This window comes from Sorex fumeus, unplaced genomic scaffold, assembly GCF_029834395.1.
Source record: "Sorex fumeus unplaced genomic scaffold, SorFum_2.1 ptg000199l, whole genome shotgun sequence".
In the NCBI taxonomy this organism is placed as follows: Eukaryota; Metazoa; Chordata; class Mammalia; order Eulipotyphla; family Soricidae; genus Sorex; species Sorex fumeus.
The window spans coordinates 2,018,381-2,037,483 of record NW_026606256.1 but is presented as its reverse complement, the minus strand read 5'-3'; the positions used below and the strand labels follow the sequence as shown (position 1 = coordinate 2,037,483).

General features: G+C 65.6%; 1 protein-coding gene across 1 annotated transcript; it reads right to left on the bottom strand.

The window, feature by feature from the left end:
• Positions 1-690: 690 nt before the first annotated feature.
• Positions 691-18,295, bottom strand: LIMK1 (LIM domain kinase 1). The gene is made up of 16 exons (XM_056108202.1): positions 18,141-18,295; positions 16,683-16,779; positions 11,336-11,474; positions 11,134-11,243; positions 10,185-10,391; positions 9,261-9,366; positions 8,977-9,143; positions 8,282-8,456; positions 7,769-7,855; positions 7,494-7,625; positions 6,280-6,339; positions 6,107-6,172; positions 4,544-4,700; positions 2,114-2,169; positions 1,842-1,999; positions 691-1,730 (listed from the first exon to the last, which is right to left on the bottom strand). The coding sequence occupies exons 1-16, from the start codon at positions 18,193-18,195 to the stop codon at positions 1,568-1,570; spliced, it is 1,935 nt and encodes a 644-aa protein (XP_055964177.1). The 5' UTR covers positions 18,196-18,295; the 3' UTR covers positions 691-1,567.
• Between the last annotated feature and the right edge of the window lie 808 nt (positions 18,296-19,103).

The window sequence follows — 19,103 nt, the reverse complement described above, 5'->3', positions numbered from 1 at the left end:
GGTCTTTACTCTCCTTTTGTAGGCCACATGCTCAGTGGACACCAGCAAGGGCCTCATGCCCAGTCACATTTGGTGGATTCGATTCTAAGTCTGCCAGCTCTTTCCTCCAGATCTGTCCTTTATTTATTTGTGTACTATTTGGGTCACACCCGGCGATGCACAGGGGTTACTCCTGGCTCATGCACTCAGGAATTACTCCTGGTGGTGCTCGGGGGACCCTATGGGATGCTGGGAATTGAACCTGGGGTCGGCCCCGTGCAAAGCAAACGCCCTGCCCGCTCTGCTAGCGCTCCAGCCCCCAAGTCCCAAAACTTGAAGTTGTGCGTGGCTCCCTCTTCGTCTAGATCCTTTTGGCTTTATCAAATGCTTAATGAAAAAGCAACATGGGGCTGGAGGAGCGATAGAACAGTGGGGAGGACGCTTGCCTTGCTTGCGGCCAACCCGGGTTCGATTCCTGGCATCCCATAGGGCCCCCTGAGCACTACCAGGAGTTACTCTGGAGTACCCAGGCAGGAATCGGCCCCCTGTGTTTACCCTGAGCTCTAGAGCAACAGGACCGTGGGGAGGGTGTTCGTCTTGCACGCTGCACCCCGTGCGACCACCCTCAGTGCCGCCAAAGCTTCGTGTATTGCTGTACCCCACCTGGACCCTGGGCACCCCTCCGCCGCCCCACAGACCCAGGCCACGACCGAGGGGAGGACGGAATCTTTATTGAACTGTGTGGGTGCGGCACGCGGGCAGCTGGGGTCCTGGCGGAGCTGCCCGCTGCCCGGCTGCGGGGCCTGTCCGGACTCAGGTTCCAGGATCCGAGCATGCCGAGAGGCTTCACAGTTTTAATACTTCCCGGATGTTCGAGGTGAGGCAAAGTGAGAGAATGGCCCCCCCACCCCCGCCCTCCCCCCCAAAAGAAGACCCCCCCCTCAAGCTCCCGGCAGCTGCTGTGGCAGCCGTATGAAAAAATAATACAAACTCTTCTTAAAAAATAGATTACACAGAAAGAACCCAGGGGTGGGGGCGGGCTGGGGGCCCGGCGGGGGGTGGGGGGGACTGAGATGAACGTGGGGCTGCGATGCTGGTGGGCCCCCAGCTACGAGCCAGCCTCGAGCTCGCCTCCGGCTGCTGCCCCGCGGGGGTCTCCGCCTTTACCCTGAGGCCTGGTACCTGCTTCTCACTAAAGTGGCTTCAATAAAGAAATGAAATGACCCAGAGCAAGGGGGAGGGGGGAACCCCCACAGTGTGGGGGGGGCAGGACTGGAGAATGATCCATACCTGCTGCTACCTAAGCACCTGGGGGTGGGGGCCCCCTGGTGGCACCCGGGACGAGGTCCTTCTCTGCCACTCCTGCCTTCCTGCCCCCCAAAAGAGCTGGCCGGGGTGGGGGTGGCGGCCGGGAGGTAGGGGAGGGGGATGCCGGACATTGGGGCGGTGGGCATGGGGTGCGGCTCACAGCCCCTCCCCCCATGCAAGAAAGTGGGATGCTGGCCCCCCCTTGGAGCCCATGGTGGGTGCGCAGGCGGGAGGGGGAGGGGCGGGGCTTCGGTTCCAGCGGCCACCACCCGCGGGGGACTCAGTCGGGCACCTCGGGGTGGGCAGGCAGGGTGCTCTCGCCACGCCGGTACGTCTCCCAGAAGCCCCTGTCCAGCTGCTCCAGCTGTGGTCCCAGCGGCAGGTGGGCGGCCAGGTGCAGACGGAGGGTCTCCAGCCACTGCTCCAGCTTCACAAAGGAGGGCCTGGGGGTGTGGGGGGGGCGGGGTCGGTGGGTCCTGGTGGACCCAACTGTTTCTGGTTTGGGAGACCAGCTGCCCCGCCCCCAGCACGAGCCCCGCCCCCACCCCACTCACCTCTTCTCAGGGTCCAAATCGCAGCAGCGCACGGTTATGGGGAAGAAGCTCGGAGGGCAGCTGGGGGGGCAGTAGCGGTCCAGGAAGCCCCGGACGTTGAGGCCGAAGTCCATGGTGCGGGGCAGGTAGTCGGGGTCAGCGTTCACCCGCCCAATGATCTGTCCAGCACCAGGCCCAGCAGTCACTAGGCGCCCCAAGAGCTGGGGCACGCGGGCAGCGGAGTGGTCCCAGGGGTATGCGCCGGCAGCCCCCCAGCCCCCCCTTCCACCCACCTCACACAGGACAATTCCAAAGGAGAAGACGTCCACCTTCTCGTCGTAGCTCCGGCCTGCGGGAGAGAGCGGCTGTGAGCGGGGCCAAGCCTGGGGACGGGAACGCAGGAGGGGGCCAGCCCGGTCACAGAGGGGAGCGGGAGTGGCCGGGAGCCCCTGACATAGGCAGTGAGGGCTCGGCTGCTGAGGACACCAGGTGCAGTGTGTGCTGTGGGATTCCAGAATGTGGGGGGACAGGCCAGTGGGCCTGGGCCTGGGTGAGTGGTGGTGGCTTCAGCACAGGTGACACAAACGGCCTGAGCCTGCAGGCAACCTGGCAGGGGCTGAGGGGGCTCGGGGCCCAGGGCTGGGGTTCTCTCGCCCTCCAGGAACCTCCCTCTGGCTCCCTTCACAGGGGACCAGCCTGGGCTCCTTCCCAGGTCACGAGGTGCAGAGAGATGGGGGTCCTAGGCCCAAGAGGCGGTGACAAGCATGCCAGGTACATGTGAGACGGCCCGAGGCCCGGCACCCTGCTAGGGAGCACTCGAAACCAGGGAAGGCAAACATTCCTGATCTCTGCGATCACAGGACAGAACACATGCACGGGGGCTGGAGTGATAGCGCGGCGGGTAGGGCGTTTGCCTGGCACGTGGATGACCCGGGTTCGAATCCCAGTATCCCATACGGTACCCCAAGCACTGCCAGGAGTAATTGTGTGCAGAGCCAGGAGTAACCCCTGTGCATTGCTGGATGTGACCCAAAAAGAAACAACAACAACAAAAAGAACACATGCATACACACTACATGCACACACTCACATGTGCACAAACACGCACCCACACTCACACGCACTTGCACATGCACGCACACATTCACATCCACTCGCGCACACAGGACTCATGCACACACAGGCACTCACACTCACACACTCACGCTCACTTGCACACACATATGCACTCACATACACCCGTGCACATACACTCGCGCACACAGCCACTCACATACACGTGCACTCGCACACACAGGCACTCACACGTGCACTTGTGTATGCACACACACACAACTCACATACCCTCGGGCAAACAGGCACTCACACAAACTGGCACTCACTTGCACACACGCACTCACACTTGTACTCACATGTACACCCACAGGCACTTGCACGCACGCACACACACACGCACTCACACACACAGGCACTCACTTGCACACACACACTCACGCATGTACTCACATGCACACACACTCACGCACACCCGTACTCACACTTGTATACACACATACACTTGCAGCCGGGGAGGTGGTTGAGGAGATCAAAAGGAACAAAGGGGGGCTGGAGCCATAGACAGTGGGGAGGACCCTTGCCTTGCACGCAACTGACAGTGGTTGGATCCCCAGCATCATCCCATTGGATCCTCTGAGCACCACAGGGAGTGATTCCTGAGTGCACAGCCAGAAGTAACCCCTGAGCACTTCTGGGCAGGAGTCACCCCAGAGAACCAAAACCAAGAACAACAAAAGATTCACGTGGTAGGGGAGGGGGGGAAATAAGGGGAGTAATAGTGAAGCAGGGAGGGCGCTTGCCATGTGTGTGGCCAACCTGGGTTCAGTCCCCAGCACCTGACGTGGCTCCTGGAGCCCCACCAGGAGTGATCCCTGAGCACAGAGCCAGGAGTAAGCCCAGAGCACCGCCGGCTGTGGCCAAAAGAAAAAAAAAAGAAAGAAAAAAAGGTATAACTGAGTTTCCATTTGTGGGGCCAGTGCCTGCGCATTCCGGGTCTACTACAGTAAACATCAACCCATTGTGCGGTCAGCGGCCGTGGCTACTTGGTCATGACCACACCTGGGCACTAGCAGAGGATACATGCTGACCCCTTCACAAGCCCTGGCCCAGCCCCACGGGACCCACAGGAGAGAGGGCTAAGTCCTGCCCGCAGGGTAGGCTGCTCCCGCCCCTCCATGCTGACTGGTTAGCACAGGGCTCAGGGGTCCATGTGTGGCCATCACCTGACCATGAAAGGCCAACACAAACGCGGGGTGGCAGGCTGACCGGCCCCAGCTGTTCATGCCCATCCCTGAACCCCAAGAACGAGGGATCCGGATTATCGGGGTGCTGCTGATGCTGCGAATGTTGCCACTAAGCCCCGAGGGAAAGAGTGGAGAGGTGGCAGGCAGAGAAAAGGGGCACCCCGGGTGGAGACGGAGGCTGGAAGAGATCACCTGCCCCCAGGCTGGACGCACCCGCAGATGCCCATTCCAGCTAGGGACCCTGCCCTAGACTCGCCCTCCAGAACCTCAGGAGGGTCTGTGGCTGTTTCTGTTTCCCTGTGGATCTGTGGGTCACACCGACCCTGGGGTGAGCTGGGGGGCCCTGCATGGTGGGGGTCCCACCCAGGGCTCCCACCCCGCTGCGCGCCTGGAGCCGAGGGGCTCTGGCAGCCGGGGCCTCACCGTTGATCATCTCGGGTGCCATCCAGTAGGGGTTGCCCACCACCGTGTAGCGCTTCTTACGGTCTGGCTTCTTGAGGCTGCGCAGGTCCTCGGGCTGTGTCTTCTCGTCCACCATGAGCCGAGCCAGCCCGAAGTCGGCGACCACCACGTTCTTGTTCTGGGAGGGCAGACGGGACAGTCCCTGTCACCTGGAGCTCCTGTCTGAGGCCTGGCCTTACCCGGCCCGGCCCTCCCCACGCTGCCTCTGGCCCCGCCCCTCCTTCAGCCCCACCCATGCGGCCCTACCCCTCCCCACTCACAAGGCCCCTCCCACAAGGCCCGCCCCTCCCGTCAAGGCCCCTCCTCCCCAGCCCCACCCACACAGCCCTCACCCCTCCCACAAGTCCTGCCCCTCCCCTCCCCACCAAGGCCCCGCCCTCCCTAGCCCCACCACAAGCCCCGCCCATCCCTTGTCCCGCCTACCAAGGCCTCCTCCCTCCCCACCCACACAGGCCCCTCCCACAAGGCCCACCCCTCTCCTTGCTCCATCCACCAAGGCCTCTCCTTCCCCAGCCCCACCCAATACAGCCCCCACCCCTCCCAAAAGGCCTGCCCCTCGCCGGCCCCACCCCTCCCCTATCCACCAAAGCCCCGCCCCTCACCCACAGGCCCCTCCCTCCCCAGCCCCACCCACACAGACCCGCCCCTCCCCCCTTCCAGCCAACCAGGGAAGGCGGGAAAGCTGCCCAGTGACCCTGCTGGGTTTGGTCCTGGGGAGTCCTACTAGGCTCCTAAAGGGACCCTCTGCACGTTGCTGCCTTCCTCCCTGGGCCTCTGGCGGAGCCCGTTGGGAGCTCCCAGAGGACAGGCACGCTGAGCAAGTAGACCTTGTCATCCCTTCTGCCCAGACCTGGCCAGCCTCCTCTGTGCGTCCTTGGAAGGGGGGAGGCTCTATGGAAGAGCTGGTGTCGTGCCAGCAGGGTTCGGACGAAACCCCAACACAAAGGGTGGGGGTGCCCACTGGAGTGGTGAGGCCACCCTTGCCCACGGAGCCTTTGTTTGGGGCGACACGTGGGTGTTCAAGGCTTACTCCTGGCTCTGGGCTTGGGGCCACCCCAGGTGGGGCTCTGGGGCCAAGTTCGGCCCTGTGCCTGCAGTGCGTGAGCCTGTGGTGCGTGAGGCCAGTACCCGACTGTCACTCCAGGCCCCTTCCCCTCCCCTCGGCGCTTCTAGAAGGATCCAACCCTGCCGATACTTTGATTTGGGACTTGCTTCCTGGACTTGGAGATTCATTTTCTTGGCCACAGGGTGTGCGTGTCTGGCTGTGAAAGGCAAGAAGCTGCTCGGTGGGCTGTCTGGGGTCGCCATCACCGTCCCTAAGGGTCCCCAAGGACCCACCTGCATGGCCGGACCCTTGGACCCACGGCCCAGTGCCTCAGGGGGCCCGAAGTACACGTAGGCCATGTCACTCCGGGACATGGGGACTCAGACTCCTGTTTCCCTGAGTCCCCTGTTTCCCACCTAGCCCGGGCTGATTCCCACCCGCTCCCCAGGGAGCAGCAGGGGGACGGGCCGGCGGCTCACCTCGCGGACCAGGCAGTTGTGTGAGTTGAGGTCCCGGTGGATGATGTTCATGGAGTGGAGGTAGGCCTGGGGGTGGGGACATGGAGGTCAGGGGGCAGCATGTGCTCTGCCCCACCACCCCCAAGGCTGCGGGGCTAGTGGTGGAGGGCGGGTTTGCAGGCAGGGTCACTCACCATGCCGGAAGCAATGTCCTTGGCGAAGCCCACCCTCTGGGCCCAGGGGTACTGGCTGTCCTGGGGATGCAGAGGGTGGAGGGGTGAGCATGGCAGGGCAGGGCGGGCAGGGGCGGGGTGTTTCTGATTTCTTTTTTTTTCTTTTTCTTTTTGCTTTTTGGGTTACACCCGGCAATGTGCAGTTGTTCCTCCTGGCTCTGCACTCAGGAATTCCTCCTGGCGGTGCTCGGGGAACCATATGGGATGCTGGGAATGGAACCCGGGTCGACCACGTGCAAGGCAAACGCCCTATCCGCTGTGCTATTGCTCCAGCCCCAACAACTGCTGGCTTCTAAGGGGTGTGGGCGGGGTAACCCCAGTTCTCTAATAAAACAGTCGCAAACAGGAGGGTCCCTCCTCCAAGCTCCAGCCACCACCTCCAGGGAAAACTGCTGTATTTAGCTTCTACAGAATCCCACGCGTTCGTGCTTAGACCCCATTTTAAAATCAGAACCTGCTTCTGGGCAGGGAATCACGTGAGGAGCAGGGGTGGGACTGGGCCGGTTCCGTGCTGCAGGAAGGGGGGGATGGGGGGAGCAGGGGAAGGCCCCGCCTCTCAGCCCCCAGGGAGAGTGGTGTCATCCGTGTTTCTCACTCCTGCTCCACCGTGGTGTCCCTGGAGGAGTCTCATGGGATGAGCCTGTGGGGAACCGCTCCAGGGAGCACCCCTGGGCAGCAGGTGCTGGAGAGAACCTGGGGCCAGGCTCTGGGTGAGCCCAGGGTCCCTAGGGACCGGCTAGAGGCACCAGGATTCTAGAGGTGCCCTGCTAGTGCTTTCATTATTTAAAAAAATTTTGTTTGTTTGTGCCTCATCTGGGGGTGTTCAGGGATTATTATCCCCGGCTCTGTGCTCAGGGGTCACTTCTGCTTGTGCTGAGGAGACTAAACACAAGGCCAGGGACAGAATCCGGGTCAGCTTAGTGCAGAGCAAAGCGCCAACACTTTTGAAATCTCATTCTGGGGGTGGGGGGGTGTCAGTAGAGCAGTCAGCCCCCCACCCCACACACCACACAAGGCCAGCCTGGGTTCCAGCCCCAGCACCCCATATGGTCCCCTGAGCTCTGCCGGAGTGATCCGTGAGCCCAGAGCAAGGAGTCAGCCCTGAGTGTGGCCCCCCCCAAACCGAACAGAGAAACAGAAACCAAAAACGGGGAGGAGCGGCGGGGAGCACTCACCATGCTCTTGATGATGCCCCGGAGGGTGCCGCCCTTGATGTACTCGGTGATGAAGTTGAGCCGCTTGTCCTTGTAGAGGACCCCGATGAACCGCAGCACGTTGGGGTGCTCCAGGCAGCGCATGACTTTCACCTGGAGGGGCGCAGGAAGACCAGGCCTTGCTCCGTCGCCCCCTGGCCGCACGGTTCCCTCCCCCGCCCCACCCCCATCATCCCAGAATCCCCCCCACAGCCCTGCTGTGTGCTTGTGTCCCAGGATCCCGGCCAGCCGCTGACCTCCTTGAGGAACGTCCTCTGCGTCTCCTCGTCGAAGCGGATCAGTTCCTTCATCACCATCACCTCGCCTGTCTCCCGGTGAGTCACCTGCACGGGAACGCGGGGACCCCTCGTGTTTCCTGCGGTCATGCCCCTGCCCTGGGAATCTGCATTCGCTCCCAGCCCAGGAAATGGGCTCAGCACCCACAGGCCCCCAGTGGGCTTCCAGCAGGATGGACAGGGTCATGCCCACCAGGCTGCCCGCTGGGAGATGTCCCTGGCTCTGCCTAATCCTGGGCTTAGCCAGCAGGAGGCGGAGCAGCCAACCTTTGTCAGGACCCAGGACGAACGGGCCCTGGGGGGCCGGCCAGCCACCCTCCCCTGCCTGGGGTCACTCCCACAGTCCCCTCTGCATCCTGTCCGGGCCTCTCTGTGGGTGCACTCCCCTCCCCCATAGCTCAAGGAGAGTCCGTGGGGGGGAGAGTGGGCGGGGCTCCGGTAGCCGACACCCCTCTCCGGAAGGTCGCCCCCTACCTTGATGGCTTGGCCGAAGCAGCCCTTGCCCAACACCTCCCCGTGGATGAGGTCGGAGGGCCGGAAGATGCGGTGTGGCCGGCAGACCACCCGCAGGGACTCGGAGCGGCCAAGGTCCTTGCGGGGGGAGGCCGACGGGGCAGCTCCCGGGGACGTGTCGATGCTGCAGCTCCTCCTGTGGGCACAGCGCCAGGGTGAGGCGGGCACGGACGCGGGCCAGCGGGTCCCCGACTTCCTCTCCCGGCATTGGCCCAGCAGATCCAGAAAGAGAGACCCTCAGTGGTCCCACAGAGACCCCAGAGTCCCAGGCTGCCGCCTGAGGTCCTTCCCAGTGCCCCACGAAAGGGAAGGGCACATGCCCGACCCTTCCCATGGGCATCCCTGGACGGCGTGCTAATGTCCCCAGTCCCAGGGACACTTCCACACAGGGAACACGTGCCAGGGGCACTGGAACCCCGTCACAGGCCCACGGGAGCCATGCCTGTCACTTCTGCCCGGTGCCCCTCCATCCTTTGCCCCCTCAGGGCCCCCCAGAACCCCCCCGTCAGCCCAGGCGCCCCACAGATGCCGACGCTCAGGACTGCATCCTCGCCAGTGACACCCCGAGTCCCAGCCTGATGGACACTGACCAGTTCCTGGGGTGCCTCCTCCCCACACCACGAACCCAGTTCCCGGGAACCTCTGGGCCAACTCACAGGACGGGCTTCTGCCGGGTCACGCTGCCCGCCTCCCCGCCGGACGTGGGGGCTGGGGAGGCCAGGGGGCTGGGCTCGGGGCCCAGGCCGGGGGCCAGCGTGTCGTGGGGGTCATGCTCGAGTGTCAGCTGCAGCAGGCGGCTGGTCTCTTGGATCAGCAGGTCAATCTGGGGAGGGCAGGGCCGGGGTGAGCAGTGGGGCAGGGGGCTTGGTGGTGGGGGGTCAGCAGGCGGGGACCGACCCCGTCCAGGGGCACGGTGGGGGTGGACAGGCGGGGGCCCTACCTCGTCCAGGGGCACGTTGCGGATGGGTGTGCCATTAATCTCCAGCACCCGGTCCCCCACGTGGATGGCATTCTTCACATCCGGGCTCATGCAGCCTGGGTCCACTCTGAGAGCACAGTGAGGTCAGACCCTGCCCAGCGGTGGCCCTGTCTGCGCCCTGAAGCCGGCAGGAAACTAAAGCCCAGGGCACCAGGTTGGGAGAAGGACACGGGGGGTGGGGTGGTCCTGGAGAGAGCCCGGCAGGGAGGGTGTTTGCCTCACATCTGGCTGACCTGCATTCTATCCCCGGCATCTGGTAGGGTCCCCTGAGCACTGCCAGGTGTGCCCCCCCCGCCCCCAAACAAACAAAATGCCAGGGCATCTCAGGGCAGTGGCTCGGCCCAGACCAAGGCAGGCACGGTCGCTGTAGGCTCCCAAGGCCCCTTCTCCGTTTCAGGGTCACCCTCAGGAGTACTCAGGGGTCACTTCTGGAGCGGGTGGCGCCGAGTCTCCCAAGTGGTCCTCCGGGGGCCTGGGGACCCTTCCTGCCAGTACCCAGTGGCCAACTGGCCTGGACGGTTTGGTGTGTGGGCCGGGCGGTGTGGGATGACAGCACTCCAGCCAGCCCTCGAGCGAGCAGTGCTGAGGGGCCTGGGGCTGGGAGAGCCAGGAGCTGGCGGCTCAGACCGGAACCGCTTCAAGTTGCCACAGTTCTGCCCACAGACTTTGAAACCACACGGGGAAATCAGTTCCCCTTGCTGCCAACGTGGGCGCGCACAGTCAGGGGCTCTTCCCTGGAACCTGGAGGGGGGCTGTCGGAGGTGGGGGGACTCCGGGGTCCTGCTGTGAGCGGCCCCCGGGGGACGTGCGAGGTTCTCAGGACCAGCGGGGCAGGCGCTCGGACTCACCCCCTCCGCCGCCCCTCCCTCCGGGGCCCGCACTCACCCCTGCACCCGGACCGTGTGGCTGTGCTCGGGGCCACAACCCGGGGCGCCGTGCGGGGGGTCGATGGACACGGACAGGCCCCGCTTGCCGTGTGCGGAGGCGGGGATGGACACGAGGGTCACGGTGTGGGGCAGGTGGGAGCCGGGGGAGTCGGGCAGGATCTGCTCGATGACGGGGGTCACGACGGTCTGGTAGTAGCAGTGTCCACTGCGGGCCGGTGGGGGGGGGGAAGGACAGGGTGTGAGTGCGGCCCCCGGCTCCCCTCACTGACCAGGGGCACTGGGGTCTGGGTGCTGTGCTGGGTGGACGAGGCTGGCTCAGGTCTGGTTCTCTAGACCCTCGGAGCAGCGGGGAGAGGTGGGGAGGAGGGGTGTTGGGTGGGGGGAAGGGAGGGAAGGGAGGGGCAGCAGTGCTCTGGCCCTGCTCTTCATGCCCACCACCATGCCCCTTTGCCCCCGCCCCCGGCCCCAGGCTTCATGCCGCGGACTCAGGAGTGGGCTCAAGAGACGAGGCGCTGAGCACTGTCGGGGGTGGGGGGGCACATGGTACCTCCAATACGGCACAGAGGGGGCCCGAGAAGCTCTGGAGGGCTGGGGATGGAGTGTGCGTACGTGCGTGTGTGTATATGTGTGTGTGTGTGTGTGGTGGGCACGCATGCACGTGGGGTGTTTGACATGAGTGTATACATGTGGGGTTTGTGTGTGTGTGGTGGGCACGTGTCCGGGGCCCTGTGGGCCTGCCCCTGAGTCTCTTCATGGGGCTGGAGTGTGATGGGGAGGCTCTTCTGCATGTTGAGGAGCTGGGAGTGCCTTGCGGAGCCTGGGGGGCTGGGGGCTCCCAGCCGTGTGGCCAGTTGGTCAGTGAGGGGCCTGCAGACTTGAGGTCAAGCGCGAGCGGCCGGCAGGGGAGCCACCCCGACGCATTCTGAGAACGGGGGCTTCGGACTCACCAGTACAGCCGGGAGTGCTCCACCAGCGTGTATGTGTCCCCGTCCCCGATGAAGGTCCCGCACGTGAGGCAGATGAAGCACTCGGGGTGGTACTTCAGCTCCCCGGCGACCTGCGGGCGTGGGGCGCAGTTGAGCATGGCCCTCCCAGGTGGGGCCGGAGGTGGGCGCGGGCCGGGAGTGGGGGGGGGATCCCAGGACTCACCATGACCAGCCCCTTGGTGATGTGCTCGGAGCAGCCGTGGCACGACTCGCCGTGGCGCGCCCAGTAGTCCTTCTTGCAGAAGAGCTGGCCATCCTTCTCGTAGTACTGCTGGGCCAGCGCCACGCCGCACTCACAGCACCTGCGGGGGGCTGGCACTCAGGCCTCTGCCGGGCACCCCCGGGCGGGCCAACCTCCCCAGTCCTGGACTCCATCCCCCAGGTCCAGCACTCCGTGTCCAGCTGTGCAGGCTCTCCTCTCCCGGCCCTCTGCCCTCTGCTTGGTCCTGATGGTGCAGGCCCCTCCGTCCAGCCCTGAGCATGGCAGAGGGGGCAGGGGCGCCCCCAATGCCCCTGGCAGGAGGCACCCGCACCCCAAGGGCCTGGCTGAGTCTCCGTCAGGGATGGGAGGGCCTGCCCCTGAGCCCGGCTTCTTGTGTCCCAGCAAGGCAGGGTGGTGAGCTGGCCCTAGCCGGGGGCGCCTACGGGGGCCCCTTCCCATTCTCTGAGCCACGAGGCTGAGCTGGGGTGCGGGTATGACAGTGGGGAGGGTGCATGTCAGCATGTGGCTGACCTGGGTTCGATCCCTAGCACCCCAGAGAGTTCCCGGAGCAGCACCAGGAGTGATCCCTGAGAACAGAGACAGGAGCAGGCCCTGAGCACTGCCGGGTGTGGCTGCCAAGACCATGGCTCCGCTCCCCCCCCAGCTATTCTGTGCCCTCAGCTGGGGAGCTGGGGATGCTTCTAATTCCCAAACCCCAGCCAGGTGCCGCCCCTCACAGGCAGGGGTCGAGGGATGGATGTGCCCTGCACATCTGAGACCCGGGTTCGAGTCCCAGCACTGGTACAAGACAGAAACCAACAAAGTCCTTCCGCAAGGGGGGTGAGGGTGTTGGGGCACAAAAGCAGAAGGGAGAAAGACCAGATAGAACAGCAGGTAGGGCACTGGCCTTGCACACAGCTGAACCAGGTTCTGTCCCCATGCCCCATGTACGGTCCTCTGAATCTGGTCACAAGTGATCCCTGAGCACTGAGCCAGGAGTCACCCCTGAGCACTGCCAGGTGTGGGCCAAAAATCATTAAATAAAAAGACCAGATCTCCAGGCCTGGTATGGGGGCGCCAAGGAGGTGTGATGCACAGATGCGAAACTCAAGAGACACAGGGTGTGTGTGTGTGTGTGTGTGTGTGTGTGTGTGTATGAGAGAGAGGTGGGCTCTGCTCTGTTCAGTAGGGAAATCACTCAGGTCATTTCATCCCCAGGCCAGCGGGGCAGCAGGGACCTGGGTGAGACTGTCCCTTCCAGGACTTGGGGCAGGCAGCAGTCGGCCTGCTTGGTGCCCGCCAGGATACAGGACGCGGCCCCTTTAAGAGACTTCCCCATTGTCTGGGCCGGGAGGGGCGGGACCTGTCAGCCCAGCGCAGGGGCGAGTGTGTGTGTGCCCGAGTGTGTGTGCCCGGATGGTCAGAGGGACCAGTGTGGGGGCACAGGGAGGCTGGGGTGTGGAGAGCCTCTGGAGATCTCCCGGGACAGAGGCGGCTGCGGAAGTGGAGGCAGGACCAGCTGAGCATGATGTCACCTCCCCCGCGCCCCCCCCCACTCCAGACGGGCCGCCTCTGGCGGTGGGGTGCGAGGGGAGGGGGGAGGCGTGTAGGTGTCAGTCCCTCACTCCACCAGAGCCCCCCTTAGGCCGGGGCTGGTGGGGGGGATTCACCTGCCGCCTTCTCCAGGGGCAGACACGCAGCCAGGAACACCACACCCCGGCCCCCAGCGGGCCCCCAGCTCCCCAGTGCTGGCTGACAAGCTGCAGGAAGCGCCCCCTCTCCTGGGGGGGGAGTCTCGTATCCTGGCCACCTGCTGCTTGTTCTGGGGACCCCCAGCCCTCTGGCCTCCTGAGTGCCTGCATCCAGTTCCCAGGCCATAGGGAGCTCAGAGGCCGCCGGGGTCTCCCCACTGCCCCCCCCGATCCTCCTTTCACATTGGTGGGTTCCCTGGTCTCTGCCGTTAGCCTGGAGCTCCCTGCGGTCCTGGGGACCCAGAGTGGACCCCACAGTCGGGGTTCCCCCCACACCTACCTCCTGCACTGCCAGATCCTGCTTGGCCTCCACTCAGAGAAGGGGGTCTTGGGGATGGGTGGTCTGTGCCTTTACTGACCAGTACACACAGGGCCCTCCTCCTGACCATCCCGGCCATCCCCTCCACCCTGGGCGCCGCACCTGGCCAGGAGCAGACACAGGCCTGACCTCTGGGGTGCCCCCACCCAGAGGGGTCCCGGGGACAGGTCACAGGGGAGGGGAGCCCTAGCCAGAGGGATTCAGGGGCCGGCTGGTGTTCCCGAGAGAGCAGAGATGGCCATGAAGAACTGGGGTGGGACCCCAAAAGTGGCAGGAACAGCCTCAGTGACGGGCTGGCGAGCAGAGCTAACAGCTCAGAAGCTCGGGGCCACCCACTGCCCTTAACCGGTGCCGGCAGAGACCCGAGTTTCAGTTCTGCCCAGTAGCCAGCAGGTGGGGGCCTCTGCCTGGTCTCACAGGGGCCACTGGGAGACAGGGGGGGGTCCCCACTCACCTGGCCCTTCTGGGAAGGGGAGCCCTTCTCTTGGCCAGCATCCTGGGCTGCTCTCCGGGATGGGGGGGTGGTGCTGCCCTGCACTCCCCGGCTGGAGCACACCACAGGGGGCGGGGCCGCAGGAAGGCGGGCAGAGGAGCTCGTGGTCAGAGCCTGAGCTCGTGGTCGGAGCTGGCCGGAAGTCTGGGCCGGCAGGTGGGTGGCGTGGCCACTGGGTGCTGTGCACTCCCAGGAGGCGCCACCATGCTCCTCCCCAGGGCCTAGGGACAAGCCTGAGCCCTGCGGTCTCGTCCAGGGCTGCCCCCAGGGGGCAGGGGACAGGGGGCCATTCCCATTTGGGGCACAGTCTTGAATGAAAGGGCCCCCAGCTCTGGCCTGCCCTCCGCCAAGCCGGTGGTCTGTCTCCCTCGGTCCCTGGAGAGGAGAGCTCTGGCAGCCTCCTGGGTGCACCGCAGGCGCCGAGAGGCCACAGGGGACCCCCACCACCCCCCATCGCTGGAGGGAAGGGGCTCAGCGGGTGAAGCCTGGCTTCACCCCATTTTCAGAGCATCCGGCTGTGCCAAGGGACAGAGAACAGAAACATGGCCACGTGGCCCCTCTCGCCGTCCGTGGGTGAGCACTGTGGGTGCACCCCTCCCCACTGAGCCAGCAGCTCTGTGGGAGCCACAGGATGGGGGCAGCCTCTCGAACAAGCTTCTCCCTCTGGTCTGCCCCCGCCCCCCACTGCCAGCACTGGAGGGTAAGGGCCCCTACGAAGCTGAAGCTCGGGGCGCACCCTGCCACTGCATCCCTCCTCTGGTGGTGGGACGGCCCTCCCACCCCGGCCCCACATTCTCTCCAGGATTTCTCTCTTTTGGGGGAGGGGCAGAGGACTCTCGACCTCTGCACTCAGGTATGACTTCTGGCGAGGTGCAGGGGACCCTACGGGGTGCTGGGCAGAGAACCTGAGTTGGCCACGTGCAAGGCAAGGCCTTCCCTGCTAGCCTATCTCTGGGGTTCTGGAGTTTTCTCTCAGTGCCCTCTCAAGTGGTACCTGCCTCCCAGTACAAGGCCGGGGCGGGGCCCCAGGCCCACAGCTCGCCCCGGATTCGCTGGCTCTCCCCTCTGCAGGAAGTGGGGCCGGGCTGGGCTCTGGCTGGTTCTCGGGGTCTCTCCCCTTCTCCCCAGCAAACCAGGGGAGACAGGATACGGCCCGGGGCGCATGGACGCCCACATGACAGGTCCTAGGCCACCATGGCCACTTTGTGCCCGAGAGCTCCCCCCCAGGGCTGCTGTCCTCAGGTGGCCTTCCGGGCAGACCCCTGAACTCCTATGTCTGTCCCTCCCTCCCCAACTCCCCTCCCCCCCATGTCCCCATCGTCTCACCCCCTCAAGCTGGCCCCCCCCCAGGGCTTCCACATAACCTGCTATTTTGGAGCAAACAGACCACCCCTCTTCTCTGAGGGGTCCCCATCTCCCCAACTCTGCCTAGAGAAGGGATCCGTACCCCTCAACCCACCTCCCAATGCCCCCAATGGTGCTGTGTGACTGCTTGCAGGGAACTGCCCCCTCTGAACGCCAACGAGGGAAGCAGCCCGCGGGGAAGACCCTTGGATCCCCATTTCGCTGCCCATGGGGCCCCCCAAGTCATGTACAGGGAGATGCTTTTCAGAGCAGACCCAAAGCAGACTGCACAGGTACACCGACAGACAGACGGATAGACAAACAGAGGCCGCCACAGCTGTGCCACTTCGCTCTCATGGCCTGCGGATGATCAGAACTCGCCCACTTTATAAACGTTGCCACAGTTTTGGGGTCTGGAGCGTCCGAGGTTTTGGGCACGTGGGGGGGGGGGCTGGGGTTGGAGACAGTGGCTCCAGATACAGGAGCTTGACTGTGTCCAGCTAGACAGGACGTGAGGACCTTAGAAAGGGGAAATGGTCGGGACTGGAGCAACAGGACAGCCGGAGGGAATTTGCCTTGCACAGAGCTGACCTGGGTTCGATCCCTGGTATCCTACAGGGTCCTCTGAGCCCCGCCAGGCCCGATTTCCTGAGTGCAGAGCCAGGAGTAAGCCCCGAGCATTGCCAGGTCTGGCCCAAAGACAAAACAAAAAAGAAAAGAAAAAAATGCTGACAGCGGTGTACGCCGCCCGCCACCAGTTCAGCCCTTCCGCCCTGCCCAGTGCCTGCCTGGCCACCGGCGACTCCTTCCCCGTCTCTCTGAAGACCAGCTGCTTGCCTACTGGGCCGGCCAGCTCAGTTCCACCCCGGGCCTGCAGAGGGTCAATCTTCCCCGGAAACTGCCGATGCTCGGCGAGGCTGCCCGCCCTGGCCCAGGTTCAGGCCAGGCCCTGTGCTGGCCAAGTCTGGGAGGGAAGGGCCAGGCTACGCCTCAGGGCCGTCTCTGGGGCCAGGCCAGGAGCCACCGCTTGCTGGGTCCCTCGCAGGAGCTGCTGGAGGCAGTGGGTCGGGCCTGCCATCTCCTCCCTCTGCCCTTGCCGGGCCTGGGGACACGGGCTGAAGCAGTGGCGACGATCCCTCACCCTCCTCCTCTCCTGGAGGTCTAGAACATGAATCAAGTGGCCCTAAGGAGCTTCGAGTGCAGATGCCTTTGCGGCTGTGGTTTCTGGAGGTCACACCCAGCCTTGCCCAGGGGACTGGGTGGTGTCCAGGACGGAACCCAAACCCGGGACCTCCCTCTGAGCTATCTCCCTGACCCCTGGAATGCCTTTTACGGGCGGGGAAACTGAGGCCGCAGACATGCCAGGAAACGGTACTGGAGGCCAGGCCATGCCCTCTGTACCTGAAGCAGTCGGCGTGCCAGTCAGCGTCCAGGGCCTGGAGGTACTGGCCGTCGTAGATCCTGTGGCCGCAGCTCGCACACACGGGCAGCTCACTTCCTGCAGGGGTGGAGAGCGTCAGGACCCTGCTCGGGGTGGGGGGTGCCCCGCCAGCCCCCCTGCTCCCGTCCAAGCCTGGTGTGCACTCCACCGGGCCACCGGGGTTCAGTGCAGGGTATGTGGGTCCGAGACCATGCAGAGACGCTGGAGTGAGCCAGCCTGTCAGGGCCTCGGTTTCCCCGGATGTAAGTGGAGAGAGGATCGAGTGTCCACCCTGTGGCCATAGCACTCTTCAGGGTCGGGCAAGGTGAACAGGGAGAGGACGAGCAGCAGGATTTGGAAGCGATGTGGAAGGGACACTGCTATCACTCCAGCTGCCTCATCCCTGCCCAGGAGGAGGGACTGGGCAGGGCTGGCTCGGGGTGCCCTGAAGTCCAGCGGGGCTGGCCCCCCAGCACAGGGCAGCGCTGCAGAGCAGGGCCTCCCTCCCGAAAGTCAGCGCAGAGGCCTGGCACCTGCCCCACAGCCACCAGGCACGCTTAGTCATCAGACTCTGCCGGGCCCTGGAGGGTCCCTCCACCTCCTCTCTTCCTGAACAAGGGGGGACGGAGCCCCGGAGAAGGTGAGGGTCCCAGGCCGGTCCCTCTGTGAGGTGCAGTGATGATAAAGTGGTGGGGGGGTGGGGAGGGGCTGCCCAGAGACATCTAAGACTGTGGGGACCCCCATGGTTAAAGGTGGACAAAGAGGCCTTGTCCCTGCCTCCAGCTGGGGACGTGGTGTGGATCTTAACCGAGGGAGCCGCAGCCCAGCTTTGGGCCTTGTAGGGGTGAAGGAGCTGAGGGGCTGGGAGGGGAGTTGCAGAGTAGGGTAGGGGTTCCCTACCCCAGGATTTCCCCCCTCCCCCCGCCATGACGCCCCGCCGGAGGCAAATCTGTACCCTGCCTATCAGGACCCCCCAAGATCCCAGTATAGGGGGGAGGCGCAATCTCGGGGTCCTCTACTGTCCAGCCAGGGAAACTGAGGCCTGGCTGGCAGCGCCTGGCTCAAGGTCACCGACCCAGGGCTGCGGCTTCCCAGCGCCTCTTTCTTCCCAGGCCGGGTGTCTCACGGGCGAGCCCGGGTCGCGGGTGTCCGGAACTGCACCCGGGGGTCGCCGATGAAGGGAGCGGGCTGGGGGGGGGGGGGCTCTCCGTCCGCGGGGGGTGCAGCCCACCCAGCGCCAGGGCGGGGACGGGGTGGGGGGAGTGCGGGTCGGGGAGGGGCCTGCGGGCTCGGTCGGGCGAGCTCATCCCCGAGCAGACAGGGGCGCGGCCTCGCGGCAGACCCGGCCTCCACGGCGGCCCGGCCCGACCCCCCGCCCCCGTGCGCCCCCGCCCGGTGCCCCCCGGCCGCCCCCCGGCCCGTGTCCCCGGCCCGCGCACCTTCCTCTCCCATACGTTCTTCCCTCCAGGTGCAACAAAGTAGCGTCAACCTCATGCACTCGGCGGGGGGCGGGGCCCGGCGGGCTGGGGCGGGGGGCGGCCCGGGCCCCGCGAGCTCCCCGCGGCCGCCACCGGCCCCGGGACGCGGAGGCGCAGAGCGCGGGCCGGGCCCGGGGGGCCGGGCGCGGGCGGGCTCGGGGCTGGACACCGGCTCCGGCCCCGGCGCGGCGCCGCGGCGGCCTGGACAGGGAGCGGGCGGAGGCGGGGCGTCGGGGCTGCGGCACGGGGGCGGGCCGGCGGGAACTGCCCTGCGCGGCCCCGCCCCGGCCCGCCCGGTCCCCGCCCCGCGCCGCTGCGGCGCCCGCCCTCGCCCCGCCCCGCCCTATCCCCGCCCGCGCCGCTGCGGCGCCCCGCCCCCGCCGCGCAGTCCCGCCCTATCCCCGCCCGCGCCGCTGCGGCGCCCCGCCCCCGCCCGCGGGCCCGCCCTCCTCCCGCCCCGCCCTATCCCCGCCCGCGCCACTGCGGCGCCCCGCCCACGCCTCTTATCCACGCCCCCCCGCGTCGCCCTGCCCTATCCCCGCTTCGCATTCGGTGACGCTCCGCCCCTGGCCTCGAGATGCGGCGCCTCGAGCCCCGCTCCCCTGAGCCGCCTCCTTTCATTCATCTTTCAGGGCCTCGGCCGCGGGCACCGCCCAGCGGGGACGGGTTTCTGGACGTCTGCGAGCGAGGGACGTGGGGTTCTGAAGCCTCAGCCTAGTGGGGTGCCGATGCCCGGAGAAGGGATCTCAGTTTTCCCGCCGAGAACCGCCCAGATCCCAGTACGGAGCTGGAGGAGACGCCGTGCTCGCTCCCCGAGGACCTGGAGGACGGGCGGTGGCCAGCAGAGGGCCGGGCCCGGAGTGGAGGGCGGGGACCAGGGTCCTCTGGGCTGGAATCCCGGGAGCGGGACACTCGACTGGGCTC